We start from the raw sequence: 15,166 nt of genomic DNA on the forward strand, positions 1-15,166 counted from the left end.
GTGCATTTTCTACTAATTGCATAAGCATTGTTTTTTAATGCCAGAAAGTTCTTAAAAAGCTTTTTATATAGGTATAATGAGTATTTTTGAAGCAAAGATATAAATCTTTTTTAACATTTGCCAAAAGTCTGCAGTGTTTGTAGGAAATAAAGTATCTGCTTGAATAATGTCTTCCTACTCTTGAAATGATTGTTGCTTAAGGTTTGAGGTGGGTCTTTTGGTAGGTAGAAATAGAATGCACCTTGTCCTTGGTTCATTCTTGCTGGTACAGGTTTTAGAAGTCCTCCAGGAGAAGATGGTGAATCACTCAGCAGTGCTTTCTTTGTGTTTCCTCCTCAGAGCCAAATACCCGAGCTGCAGGTGTGGTATACCAAACTTGGAAAACCATCGGAGAGATTTCTCTTCAAACAACTGGATTCTCTATGGGTAGTTTTAAATAAATTCCTATAGTTTGAGCATTGCAGTAGGGAACAGAAATTTGATTAATGAATTAGTTTTTAATTTCGTAATTGATTTATGGCTGAAGCATAATAGAGATAAAGTTGCCCCCCCATTTTTAAAAATAGAAGTCCTCTTCGAGGAAGTATGTTTTGGTAGATGGGTTTGCTCTTGGTATTTAGTTTGTCTTGGTGAACGGTACCATCACTTGGTTGCCCAGGTCAGAAATTTGAGTCTCATTTGAGACTGTCATTCCCACCCATTCTTTGAACACCCTCAGTGATCAAGTACAGACAGCATCATCCACATAGTTCTCCTGCCCATGCCTCATTCTCTATTCCTACTGCTCCTGCGTATTCAGTTCCTCATTAGATCTCTCTTGGATTTCAGAAACTCTCTCTTGCTCGTTTAAGTCTCTCTCCCAAACATCACATTGCTCCCAGAGCTGGCTTTTGTCTGTCCTTTGCTCAAAGGCCGTAATGATTTTGTCAGTTTACATTCCTTATGTAACATGTGACCTCATTAATACCTCACGAGGTAAAAGAATGCTTTCTTTTCTAGAGGCCTGTCCTTCTAAATTGATCTTTTTCTCACACTAAACTTCTTGCAGTTTTCAGAGCATGGGTATGCCAAGTTAATTACTTCTGTGACTTTGCACATGATTTTTCTTCCTCCTGGGATGCCTTGTTTGTATTTTTATCATCCTTCAAGACTCACCCCAAGTGTGGCTTTCTCTGAAGCCTTCCCACCAGTCTTAGGATCATAGCCACCTGGGGATGTGTGTTTGCCTAGTAAGCACGTCCCTGCTGCACCGGATGCCTCAATGATTGAGTCCCTGCCTTATACATCCTTAGAGGTCCCTGCCTTTTTGTCCCAGGGGCCTAGTGTGGAGCTTAGTAAATGGTGGTTTCTTGTCAGTAAATGTTTCAAAGACTGAATTGGTCCATGCAAGCACATCACTTTGCCTAATTGACACAAACCTACTTTTTCTGGTAATTATTAATGTTCTGTGACTCAACTAGTCACTATCAATAAATGAAGTTAGTGTAGCGTCTACTTTTTGTATGACACATGGCTAGAAATAACATCATGAAAATGATTTTCCCATAAGAAAAATGTATCATTTGGGGTTACTCCTAAGCCAGAATGTGGTATTAGATATTTCATAGATCTGACCAACAATGTATTAAAGCAAAGGTGTGATATGAACACCTTCAATTCAAAGTGGAAAAGAGGAACTGCTCGGACTCCGTGGAGTGAGCGCACATGTAGCGCCGACGCCAATTATGCGGAAGCTTCCTCTGTCTTTAGAGGCTTGTATTTGCCGTAGGACACCTATGATGTGGGGAATGTTTCTTCTGGGTCACTCACTGAGCTTAGAACTTTATGAATATTGTCTCATTTAATACAACAGCCCTATGTGGTATGTATTTTCTACTCATTTTAGAGATGAAGCGATTATGGCTTTAAGAGATTACATAGCCAAAACATAAACCTAGTTTGCTAATTGAAATATGTATTGAACATGTAATGAGTAGATAGGACTTTTTTTTTAATTAATAGTAAGGTTTCTGTGCTTAATAGCTGAGTCAACAGTAAGATTTTACCGATATTTCTACCTTAGTGAAGTCCTAAAAAATAAGTAAGCAGATCTCTTAGGTACATATATTGAATTTATACACAGGCTTTAAAGACCTTACAGTCCAATGGAAAGCATAGACTGATAGAAGCAGATTTGGGGGTCATCTGTTCCTTCTTCCTTGTATGAAGTGAAATTCTCCTAATATCCTTTCTAGGATGTAACTGTATAAAGTCTTCTAAAGAACTTAAGAGAAAAGATGTCCAGGGCCTTGGTATTAAGTGTGCATATTCACAAATAATTAGGGACTTCCAACAGAAATCACTTTGGCATTTCTTAAGCTCATTTTTTAAAAAGCTATTTGACTCATGTGAGATGAGCCGAGGCGCCTGGCTTGACCACAGCGTTGTTTCTCTCTCAGCTGCTCGATAGCGGTGGCAGCTTCACGCTGGAACTGCAGGAGGACGAGCTGTTCACGCTCACCACGCTCACCTCCGGCCGCAAAGGCAGCTTCCCACCACCTCCCAAGCCCCAGCGCTTCCCCTCTGTCTATGAGGATAACTTCAACATTGGTAGGTCTTTGTACTGACACTTCACTTGGTTCCCATTTTCAGCAGTAATGCATAGATTTCTACCTATCAAACTGTTGCAAGAAGGGGTCTGTGAGAAGCACACTGATTTAGTTCTAAATCTCTACGTGGTAAAAGGAACCCAATTTCTCTGTTGCTTCCAAGTAACCTCACAGCTTGAGGGCCCTGTAATTTTCAGTACCAGAAAAAATTTAGAGGTTATTGTTGGAATGAAAGTTGTACAGACCTTACTCAACTTACAGTAGGGTAGGTCCTGATAAACCTGCCATAAGTTGAAAATATCGTAAGTAAAAAATGTACTTCATGTACTTTAATATACTTCGCCTACCAAACCTGTTAACTCAGCCTAGCCTACCTTCAGTGTGCTCCAAACACCTACGTGGCCCAGCAGTTGGGCAGAACCCTCTAACACAAAGCCCAACAGGGTGCGGCGCGTCTCCTGTCGCTCCCGATGCTGTAAAGAAAGGGAGCCCAGGACGGCCGTCAGGGTCCAGAATGGCGCTCAGTGACTCTGTTGTTTACCCTCGAGATTGTGTGGCTGATGGCGCTGTGGCTTTTTGCTACTCACTGCCACTGCCCACAGAGGCAGTGTGAGAGGGTGTGCTCATCAAATCCAAAATTTGAGGTACAGTTTCTACTGAGTGCATACCACTTTCATACCAGTGAAAACTTGGAAGTCAGGGCAGTTAAACAGCATGCGTGGGGAACTGACTGAGCTAGACTTTGAAGCCAGGTCTGCGTGTTCCTGAACTCAAGATCTTTCCTCTTAAGCATTTGCATGGATTGAATGTGTAAAGTCTGTGTGTCAGACTGATCGTATTGATACTTAATAAGGATGACATAAAGTCAGTAGCTCTTTAATTACCTAACCCTACCCTTTGACTATTTATAAGTATCATTTCCCCGGTAGCTCAGTGTTCAAGAATCTGCCTGCCAATGCAGGAGATAGGGGCTTGATGCCGGGTCGGGAACATCCCCTAGAGAAGGAAATGACAACCCGCTCCAGTGTTCTTGCCTAGGAAATCCCATGAGCAGTTTGGCATGCTGCAGTTCATGGGGTCGCAAAGAGTTGGACACGACTTAGCGACTGAACAACAATAAAAAATATCATTTGCCTATTTAAAACTTTTCAAAAGTATATCAGAATGGACCAGAAAACATTAGAGAGGAGAGATGCTGTAAGGATTTGATAACTCAACACTCAATTTATTGTGTTCTGAACAGATTACCCGTTTTTTAGTGAAGCTCCAAATTTTGCTGACCAGACCGGGGTGTTTGAATACTACGTGAATATGGAAGACCCCGGAGACCATCGCTTCACACTGCGGCAGGTCCTCAATCAGAGGCCCATCACGTGGGCTGCCGATGCGTTCAACACCATCAGCGTTATCGGGGATTACACATGGTATGTAAAACTGACCTCATCTTTACCGTAGATCTGGCGAAATAACCTTGTAATGTCATCGGGTACCTTCTGAAGCCAGGACTCCACAACAGCTCTCCTTGTCCAGGAGCCTAACAGGCCTGTGATAACCGTTGAATACCACAGTGGGCGCAAACCAGCCAGTCGTTTTCCTGTTGTTCAGTGTCCTTCCCTCAGATTTCCCCAATTTAATAGTAATCGTGGCAGGATAAGATTGGTTTTAATGTGAAATCTGAGGGCTTTGGCCCCAATTATAATTTAAAATTTATGCATAAGCAGACTTTGTGATATGCATGTTGTTAAGCTTTTTTTTGCTGGAGAGTTGATGTGTTGATCTGGTGTTGCCACCTGCTGGACCCATACTTGAATTACACTGTTTTAGCCTTTGTGCAAAATCTGTTTACAAGATGACAGTAGATGGCAATAGTAAAAAGCAAATCATCATTCAGTTGGCTAGTGAATTTAACTAGTATACTTCCACCGTGAGACATAAAATACAAGCATTTCAGGCTTTGTGATAGTAACTATTAATGCGAAGTCACAAAATAGCCATATCTGTAGCCTGGAAGTCGGACAGGGAAGGGAAGATAATTTGGAAGAGAGCCTTGAATTGTTTCTTTGAGGAATGCTGCAGGAAGTCTTTATCCCTTCTGCAGAGCCTTAATCTGTGTTATAAAATGCAGTTCTAGTCACAAGCTCTGATATAAGTCTTGAGAAACTTTCAGTTATCCAAAGTTTCTGGAACCATTATAGCACCATAAAGAATTATTAGGATAAAGAATTCTTACCTAATTTAGGATAACTTTGGTGGATTATCTTTTTATACAACAGAAATACTGTTTATACCAGCATCTCTGTTCAGTTCAGTTCAGTCGCTCAGTCGTGTCCAACTCTCTGCAGCCCGATGGACTGCAGCACACAAGGCCTCCCTGTCTATCACCAACTGCCAGAGTTCACTCAAACTCATGTCCATCGAGTCAATGATGCCATCCAATCATCTCATCCTCTGTCATCCCCTTCTCCTCCCACCTTCAATCTTTCCCAGCATCAGGGTCTTTTCCAGTGAGTCAGTTCTTTGCATCAGGTGGCCAAAGTATTGGAATTTCAGCTTCAACATCAGTCCTTCCAGTGAACACTCAAGACTGATTTCCTTTAGTAGTGACTGGTTTGATCTCCTTGCAGTCCAAGGGACTCTCAAGACTCTTCTCCAACACCACAGTTCAAAAACATCAATTCTTCTGTGCTCAGCTTTCTTTATAGTTCAGCTCTCATATCCACACATGACTGCTGGAAAAACCATAGCTTTGACTGGAAGGTCCTTTGTTGGCAAAGTAATGTCTCTGCTTTTTAATATGCCATCTAGGTTGGTCATAGCTTTTCTTCCAAGGAGTGAGTGTCTTTTAACTTCATGGCTGTGGTCACCATCTTCAGGGATTTTGGAGCCCGAGAAAATAAAGTCTTCCATGTTTCCATTGTTTCCCCCTCTATTTGCCATGAAGTGATGGGACCGGATGCCATGATCTTAGTTTTCTGAATGTTGAGCTTTAAGCTAACTTTTTCATCCTCCTCTTTCACTTTCTCAAGAGGCTCTTTAGTTCCTCTTCTGACAATCTTGATTCTAGCTTGCGCTTTATTCAGCCTGGCATTTCACATGATGTACTCTGCATATAAGTTAAATAAGCAGGGTGACAATATACAGCCTTGACGTACTCCTTTCCCAATTTGGAACAAGTCTGTTGTTCCATGTCCAGTTCTAACTGTTGCTTCTTGACCTGCATACAGATTTCTCAGGGAGGCTGGTAAGGTGGTCTGGTATTCCCATCTCTTTCAGAATTTTCCACAGTTTGTTGTGATCTGCACTGTCAAAGGCTTTGGCATAGTCAATAAAGCAGAAGTAGATGGTTTTTTCAAGAGCTTTCTTGCTTTCTTGATGATCCGATGGATGTTGGCAATTTGATCTCTGTACTTGACACTTTATCTGGATATTCTGGTCATGTCAGTGGGCTTTGTGATTTCCCTTTTTTTTTTTTAACTAATGGTCTTATTGTAAGACAGGTGACTGAGTTTATTTGTCTAAGGGATGGGCCCTGTTACATTTTGACCACTAGTCTGGAAGCCAGCTGCCATAGATACTTTGTGGGGCAATCCTTATCTCCCAGGCCTGTGAATATTCTACATGAAGTTCTCTCTGAACCCCAAATGTTTTGTTTCTGGCTGAGAATCTGGAAAAGTTGAGAGAATTTCATTTTAATAGACAGATGATATAGAACACCATCCAAGGATTAACCAAAACTCTTGGTAACTTTGAAGGTTTTGCAGTATTTACATAGCAGTACTCAATCTTTACTATTGCAGTGGGGAAGGAGGTAGGGACGGGGAGGATGAAGTGAAATGGGGAGAGAAGGAAAGAGTGGCATATTCTGAAAGAAAAAGAACCAGAAAACCTCAGTTGCGCACGTTGAGAGAGGACTGCTTCCATCCTTCTTAGCTCCCCACTCCTCCTGTTGTTTCGCTGCTCAGGAACACACTGCGACCCCCGCCTGCTGCCGAACCCGATCCACACTTCCGGGCCTGATTCCAAAACCTTATAAAATTTGCTCTCATCCTGTTTACTTTGTGTTGTTTCTCATTATCCTATTCTGGGTGCAGGGGAGCCAGAGCTGTTGAGAGATGCACACGCATCCCACGCTCATCTCTGTCCTTGGCTGTGATGCTGGTTTATCGCAGGGAGTGGAGGGAATGAAAGCTGGGTAACACTGAACACTGGTCTGTGCTTCCGATGGCTGCTTTATGCTGAAGGCAGCACTCTGCCTACCTTACAGACTGGGAAACTGGGGCGTCGGGGTAAGATTGTTCAAGATCCCATACTCTTAAATTCAGAACCAGAGCCAGAGGCCAGGTCTGTCCTGCGCTGTAGCCCCTGCTTCTTGGACTTCCTCTCACAGCCTTGTTTTAATCACTGTCTTCTCCCTGAGGGCAGGAAACGAAAAGTTAGAGTGTATCCAGAGTGCTGTTCCAGTCAGCTCTGTGCATGCAGGGTGCCATCAGTTTTTCGAACTGTGTTTAGGACAAAATTTCCCTCACATTTGCTGCTGCTGCTACTGCTAAGTCGCTTCAGTTGTTTCCCACTCTGTGCGACCCCATAGACGGCAGCCCACCAGGCTCTGCTGTCCCTGGGATTCTCCAGGCAAGAATACTGGAATGGGTTGCCATTTCCTTCTCCAATGCATGAAAGTGAAAAGTGAAAGTGAAGTCGCTCAGTCGTGTCCAACTCTTAGCAACCCCATGGACTGCAGCCCACCAGGCTCCTCCATCCATGGGATTTTCCAGGCAAGAGTACTGGAGTGGGGTGCCATTGCCTTCTCCCTCACGTTTAGATTTAGTTAAGTGTTAGCACAGTAATTTGACTATAGAGGGTGGACTTTCCCAAAGCTACTTCAAACTTTCATGTTATTAGTAAGCTTTGGCTGGGATCTGAGGACAATCACAAAATTATCTTTTTTTGAACAGACCTGAACTCTGAATCCTTTTGATTAAATTTGCTTAATATGTTGGCTGGTTTTTATTCTCTCAGCACTTCTGAGAGGTTATGACTGTGGAAGATGAAGCCAAATTTTTATTCTATTTTATTCCTTATCTGTAAAATTGCCTGTAAGTTCTGATGCAAGAATAATTTATTATGGAATGTGATGTAAAAAAAGAAAACATTTGATCTTCTCTCACTGTCGCACTAAATAGAATGAGTTTATGGTGCTGACAGGTTCTGATGAACTGGCAGAGAGGCAGGGGATTTGAGGAACCAGTCTGGTCCCAGGTGGTCTCATGCTGGTGGTGATCTGCACAGAGAAGAGCACTCTCTGCAGGGGGGGACATACAGGAGAGACTGGGCTCTAGTTCCTTAGCATTTGGTCTTCCCGTAAAGTAGCCCAGCTTTGACTAAATGATTAAATTAGGATTCCCTGATGGTTGTGTACCTGTTGTAGGCGCTTCTTTTTTATATTTTCCTTTGCAAAGTAACATTGCCCTGTGCAAAATTCAGTGATGAGAAATGTAAAAGCCACATAATTCTAGATCCAGATTCTCCCCATTTCAAAAAATATATTTCTTGGCATTCTTAGTTTTAGATAAATTGCTTGCTTCATTGCTTGGCTGTGTGCAAGCTAATTCTTTCCCATTTGCACTTAAAATTTGAGTAGGAGGGGAATTGTTTTCAGAGGTCATGTTGGACTGGGGTGACTGTGGGCTTCCCTGGTGACTCAGCGGTAAAGAATCCGCCTGCCAATGCAAAGAGACCCGGGTTTGATCCCTGAGTCAGGAAGATCCCTTGAGAAGGCGATGGCAACCCACTCCAGTAGTCTTTCCTGGAGAATTCCATGGACAGGGAAGCGTGGTGGGCTGCGGTTCTTGGGGTCACAAAGAGTCGGACACAACTTAGCAGCTAAACAACAACAAATCACTGCAAAAGAAATCCGGTAGCATTTGTGAAAGGAAGCCTGGAGGAGAGCTCATTGATGATGCCCTGTTAGCTCCTGGTTGGCTGAATCTTTCTCCTCCTTTGATATACTCTATCAGTCAGCACTGCCAAAACCCGGGAGTTATTGTCTCTTCATAGACAGAGATACCCTACAGGGGAAAATGGTTCTCAGAGTGAGGTTCCTGGACCTGCAACATCAGCGTCACCTGGCAGTCTGTTAGACATGCCGGTTCAAGGGCCCACCCTATACCTGCCGAGTCAGACCCTGAGAGTGGGGCTGGCAGGCGGAATCGGACACGCCCTCCAGGGTGACTTCCATGAGGCTCAAGTCTGAAAACGCCTGCTGCAGAGTTAAGGGAGAGTTGACTCTGACTTGACAGAGAAAATGATGTTAGGTCTTTCTCCTGTCATTTTGAAGTCTTGTTAGGGTTAAATGTAAAAATTAGCCTCAAAGTAACTTTTCCCAGAGGCTCCTAATACGTAGCCTTCACTGCTTCTCTTTGCTGATGTAAAAAATAAACTTTTTTGCTCAGACTTACGTGGAAACCTGTCTTTTATGTATTCCTAGAAAAAAATGGATTCTTATTATATTCTTAGAATAAGAAGTTATTTTATTATAGAAATATAGGAAATATATTCTTAGGAAACTTGAAAACAATAAATATTATTTTCCAATAGTAAGTCATTTTAAAGAGGCAATGAAATGACTTGACTTTAGTCATGTGAAATTTAAAACCATTGGTGAAGATTCTTGACGCCCATACCTGCTATTAATGTGGACTTAGCGAAACACATCCTTCCCTCAGTTAGAAGTTGGGAAGCGTGTGGCTGTGCAGTGAGCCGCTGGTGCTGCATCTGAAACGACATAATTAAAAGCGCTAACACTCTGATTCTGCAGGTCCAATCTGACTATAAAGTGTGATGTGTACATAGAGACCCCTGAGAAGGGAGGCGTGTTCATTGCTGGAAGAGTCAATAAAGGTGGTATTTTGATTAGAAGCGCCAGGGGGATTTTCTTCTGGATTTTTGCAAATGGAACCTACAGAGTCACAGGCGATCTAGGTAAGTGCATTCTTCTGTGGCACGTCATTTACTGTGTGATATGTTGCTGTGAGTGTCTGCTTTTTACCTGTGGGAGCAATGAAATACCTCACCATGTTTGAGCATCTAATTGGGAAGAGATTCAACATGTGTAAGCAAACGCCAAACGATTCCAAATTATAGTGTTAATTAATTAGTACAGAGGCAGCTCAGTGAAAGAGGAAATTGTGCAAAGTCTCTCGGGTATTGTAGCCTTGAGCTGGCTATTAGAGTATGGTGTGGGGGTAAGGAGAGAGAATACTCAGGAAATTTAAAAAAAAGCAGAACTATAGGAATGTTGCTGGTGTGCTTATGGAAATATAAAGGGAAGAATTAACTTGCTTAAAATGGAGATACCCTATTTCCTAATTTAGTCAATAACTTGAAAACAGCTTGACTTTATTATTCATCTTAACAGTCTCTGTCTTATGTATAATAGTATTTTATCTAGAATAGGTACTTAGAATCTGTTCAAGTTGAATTCCACCCACTTCACTTTGGTTTGGGTACACACCCCTCTGTTGAAACTAGATCTTATTGGTGACTCTTTCTGATTCAAACTCTCTTGACTTTCATCCTGCATTAATAAAAAGTCTTCTCTCCTATTGTTTTCCCCCTTTGCTTCTTCCTTAGGTTAAAGGGCTCCAATGATAAAATAGAAGTTAAAGAGAGAGTAGGTAATAAGGATATTAGAATAGAAATTGCATAATCGTAGCATGGCTGGGCTGGAAGGTACCTCGCATTTTCCAATCCAAAAGAGAGTGCCAGAGAGGTTAACTGATTTGCTGAAGGTCTCAAAATGAGGTAGTGGAACCAGAGATTTAAATCTCTGTCTTCAGTCCCCACTGCCCTGTGTCTTAAACTGCCCATTGGACATCTCATCCTGAGTTTCTGTCAGGCATTCAAATATAATACATTCAAAAATTGACATTATTTTCTAATTCTCTAATGCAATCAATATTACCTTGTAGTCATTTCACTACCTGGAAATCTTATGGTAGTTTTTTGACTGTTCCTGCTTATCTTCCATATTTGGTCCGATCAGCTGTATATACAGACCTGAATATACATGCTAAGGCATCACGTGCCCTGTTTGGTTTGTAAGCTTATTTTGCTCCTTCTCTGTGAGCTCATGTATTGTATATGGCTCAGGGCAGGATCTCTGCATGTTGGGTGCATTCCTCAATGAAGGGTGTTTTTTGTTTTAAATCAGTTGTAGATTTAAATCTTGGAAATGTCGATCTTTATTATGACCGACTTTACTACATATGGATGCAGCCAAGAACCCCCAGTGAGTTCTGTGATTCAGTGATTTAGATTTTAAAAATATGCCAACTAGGATAATCTTTTTGTGTTACAGCTGGATGGATCATATATAGTTTAGGACATGCTGATGTTACAGCAAAAAAATGGTATACACTCACTTTAACTCTGAATGTAAGTATTGCCGATCCCAGTTCTGGAGGTAAAATGTTCTTTTCTTGTGTCTTTTTTTTTTTTTTTTAACATTTTATGTTATCACATGAGATGGGGAAAGTGTGATAAGCAGTGGAGAACAGGCAGAGAACCTGCCATGATGCCAGCAAACCGCCAGTCCTTGGGATGCTAGCGTGGGTCTGGATTATTTCACCCCAATTGGTGAACCTCTGCGTCCTTATCTTTAAAATGGAAGCAAGCTCTGTGGGCTGTTTGAGAGTTAGATGATATTTATTTTTTTTCACTGGACACATTTTTATCAAGTGTCTACTATATGTACTGTTCTAAATACTAGGGATATAGTAGTGAACTAGACAGGCAAGGTTCCTGCTCTCTCAGAGCCTCTGTTCTTCTGGGACAGGACTTATTAAGCTTTTTTTTTTTTTTTTCTGTAAAGGGCCAAAGAGGGAACTATTTTAGGCCTTGAGCGCCCTGTGATGTACTTTGCAGTTCTTCAGCTCTGCTTTTGTAGGGAGAATGGAGCCTTTGACAGTAGGTGGATGAACGGGGGTGGCTGTGTTCCACTGAATTTATAAAAATAGGTGGCTGGGCTGTGGGCCAGAGCTGGCTGACTCCTGCTGTAAATAAGCAAATAAAACTGTGAAGGTAAAAATGGGATAATGAGATAAAGTAGCTTCCCTGCCAGATTCTCCAGATAGCGGGCAGGGAAGGCCTCTTGGAGGTGGTGACTGAGCCGAGGTCTGAGCGGAGGGCGAGCTCTAACTGGCCGGGTGGGAGCGGCGGTCAGAGGACCGGACAGCGGATGCCGGGGGCGGGGCGGGGAGACGAGCTTCTGTGCTTAAAGGGATTTGTGTGCGCAAGCCCCTGGCTCAGTGTAATAGTCACCAGTGCCTCAGTGGCGAAGCGGTTCAACAAGCACTGTCGGAGCTGGGTCGCTGTGAGGTGTGCAGTAGTGGGAGCGTACGTGGCTCTGCCTGTGGAGTTAGGCAACTTGAATTCAGGCCTGAGCATCGCTGGTAAATCTGTGATTCTGATCGCTCGTCGCCATGTCTGCAGCCATAAAACACAAGAGCTCAACGAAGGCCCATTCCATGATAAGCGTGTGACTCGAGAGCGGATTTTATTCTGACTCCGCCCAGCGCTTTGGGTCTTTTGCTCTTCACCCTTTTGAAATTAGCTAGTTTTAAATGGGGCCGGAAGGAGCGTGCTGTGAATGTTTGCTCGCAAGCAAGCTGTAATAATGGTAAGAGCTGTGTGCCAGGCACTTAGCTAAGTAGGAAGTGCGGCTGTCTGAGCAAGGCATTATGTTTATCTTTCTCTGTCAGTGACCAGTACATTGTTCCTGTGGGTGTTTCTCTCTTCTTCCATCCACTCCCCCCGCCCCTCCCAGTCACCAGTTTAAATGCTGGTTACTGTTTTCCTAACATAAGGGTGAGCTTTTGATATGACCTCGAAGTGATATTCTGTACATGAGGATAAAACAATAAAATGAAGGTTAATTACTCTTCTCCTGGCTGGGCTGATTCTCTTTCATGAACACCTTAAATAAACATCTTGGCCCCTGCAGTCCTGTCTGAAGAGCTGGTAGCTAAAAGGCCGTAATTGCAACTACGTGTAAATAAGAAATATGTTTTATTTTAGTGAGCTTTTGTTTACAATTTTATCATGATGTTATGAAAAGTGTTACATTCCTACAGATTTTACAGCATTTTGGGGGAGTACAGGAAATATTGAGGATTTTGTGCCTTGGGAACTGTGTATATAAATAGATGAGAATTTCCTTTGAGAAAACTTCCCCTGCATTTCAAACTTCTGCTCAAGGTTGTGGGACCCTATTGCCTTGATGAGTCTTGTGTGAGAAGAGTATTCGCTACATCTTTGCTACACTGAGTGGGTGGCCCTTTCATTGAGCAGCAGGCTTCAGAGGACCATTTTCCCATGTCTCTTAAGGGGTGTGTCTCTCTCCACTCCAGGGTCGTTTCTCCTCCGGCAAGCTGAATGGCAAGACCCTCTGGAAGAACATCTCTGTGAACTTCCCAGAAAACGGCTGGGCCGCGATTGGGACTCACTCCTTTGAATTTGCGCAGTTTGACAACTTCCGTGTGGAAGCTTCGCACTAATCCATAGAGGGCCGCGGGACACTCTGCATTGTTCTTCTTTATGCTTTTGGTTCAGAGCCAGTTCTCGTTTTGATGATCAATATAGGAGCCTTTCAGAGGCGAAAAATAATGAAGAGGAAATGGGGAGAAAAATATATTTTTGCTGATCCTCTTGAAGATTATTTTAGAACTAATTCCAAGGGGAAACAGATGAAGCTTTAACGTGACCTGATGTGTCCCATACATAGGACACGAAGTACGCGGGTCCCATCCTTGGGAGTGGTTAGGGTGTTGAGACCCCGATGCCTCGTGCTAATGCCGAGGTGGCTTTTGCCATCACACTTGCCCGTGCAGATGGCCAGAACTCGCTCGGACGGCGATGTGTCTGTTCACGCTGACTGCGTGTCCCCATCGCGGGCCACGCTGCCTCATAGGAAGCTGAAGACCCTGGAAGTTCTGCTGTGTGGGAACCACTCCAACATGTTACGCCTGCACTCTGAAAGTATTTTTTTCTTTTCCTTTTTAAAGTGATATATTTTTGAATTATGATGAGTGAGATGATTTGGAAAATAGCTCACTAATAACTACCTCTAAAGATATTTCTACAGTAATAAATAATTAGCAGATTAATTGGGTTACCTGCATTTTTTTTTTTCTTTTGGGTCCAGCTTTTACTCTTGTGACCCTTACAACTGTGTCAGCGTTTTCCCAGGTGGCTAGAAGGAGGAAGAAAGCTCCCTGGCATGTAGCCAGTGCGGTTAGTGGGTCCAAAGGTAGAATTGTAGCACACTTTTCATTTGATTTCATTGTGCCTTTCTGGTCTGACTTTTCTTCTGGCACTGGTGACAAACTAAAGTAACGAATGAATACTTCCGTCTCCTTGTGCCTGGAAGATAGATGATCACCTAACCTTTTGCTGGTTTGTAGAACTGGAGCATCCTCTAATAGTTTGTTGTGGTTAGAAGTATGTATTTAATTGAAGTACAAATATGTTTAAGTGTAGGTGAGAATGTTTCTCATGCATTATAATTTATATCTAATCATTAGTGTACCCCCATGAAGCAAACCAGTTATTCATGTGGATAAAATAATTTTTTTTTTATAATGAAGGTTTAAAAGTTCATTGAACTAATTCTACAGTTTTGGAATTTATAATGATTTAATGTAGGCTAAACCAACATGAAGTTTTGTATTACCATTAGAGACAAGAAACTAAATCTTAGAATAAATCAGGTTACAGAGGAAAATTTTTTAATTAAAACCAGTCTAAGTGATTTCCAGTTTAGGTCACTACATATTTTTTAAAATTAACTTGATTGAGGTGTAATTTACATATAGTAAAATGTTCGCATTTTAAGTGTACAGTTCAGTGAGTCTTGGTAAATGGATAAACCAAGATATCAAACGGTTTCGTCACTCCAGAAAGTTCTCTTATACCTGTGCAGTCATTTGCCCTCACCCCACCCTGCTCCCAGGCAATCACTGGTCTGATTTCTGTCACTATTGATAAGTTTTCTTTGTTCTAAAACATTATAAAAATGGTATCATACACTTTGTACTGTTTTATGAACGATTTCTTTTACTTATCATGAAGTTTTTGACATTTGTTTATGTCCTATGTATATCAGTGATTTGCTCCATTGAAGGGGTATACCACAAGTTGTCCCCCCAGCTTTTAGAATTACAAATAAAACTGTTATGAACATTCGAGTACAAGCTTTTGTGTGGACATATGTTTTCATTTTTTCTGGGTAAATGCCAAGAAGTGAAATTGCTAGATCCTATTGGGAAGTGTGTGTTCAACTTTATAAGAAGCTGTCAAACATTTCCAAGTTAATTGTATGATTTTATACTCCCATTAGAAATGTTTGAGAATTTCAGTTGCTCTACATTCTTGTCAGTGCTTCCTATTATTATTATTTTTAATTTTAACCCTTTCTTGTGACTCTGTAGTAGGTTCATTAGCTGCTGGGCATCTTTTCAAGGGCTTATTTCTCTTTCATATATTTTCATGAAATGTTTGTTCAAATCTTTTGCTTGTTTAAA

At 42.0% G+C, this 15,166-nt stretch overlaps 1 protein-coding gene across 2 annotated transcripts in view; it reads left to right on the forward strand.

The window, feature by feature from the left end:
• Window positions 1-14,836, forward strand: part of GALC (galactosylceramidase) — a 56,902-nt gene extending 42,066 nt beyond the window's left edge. For both annotated transcript variants that reach the window (XM_018053888.1, XM_018053889.1), the window contains exons 12-17: window positions 340-426; window positions 2,439-2,589; window positions 3,832-4,012; window positions 9,403-9,566; window positions 10,945-11,021; window positions 12,995-14,836. In XM_018053888.1, coding sequence (XP_017909377.1) covers window positions 340-426; window positions 2,439-2,589; window positions 3,832-4,012; window positions 9,403-9,566; window positions 10,945-11,021; window positions 12,995-13,141 — 807 coding nt within the window. In that variant the 3' untranslated portion in view covers window positions 13,142-14,836. The remainder of the gene's footprint in view (window positions 1-339; window positions 427-2,438; window positions 2,590-3,831; window positions 4,013-9,402; window positions 9,567-10,944; window positions 11,022-12,994) is intronic.

Source organism: Capra hircus, chromosome 10 (assembly GCF_001704415.2).
Source record: "Capra hircus breed San Clemente chromosome 10, ASM170441v1, whole genome shotgun sequence".
Lineage (NCBI taxonomy): Eukaryota > Metazoa > Chordata > Mammalia > Artiodactyla > Bovidae > Capra > Capra hircus.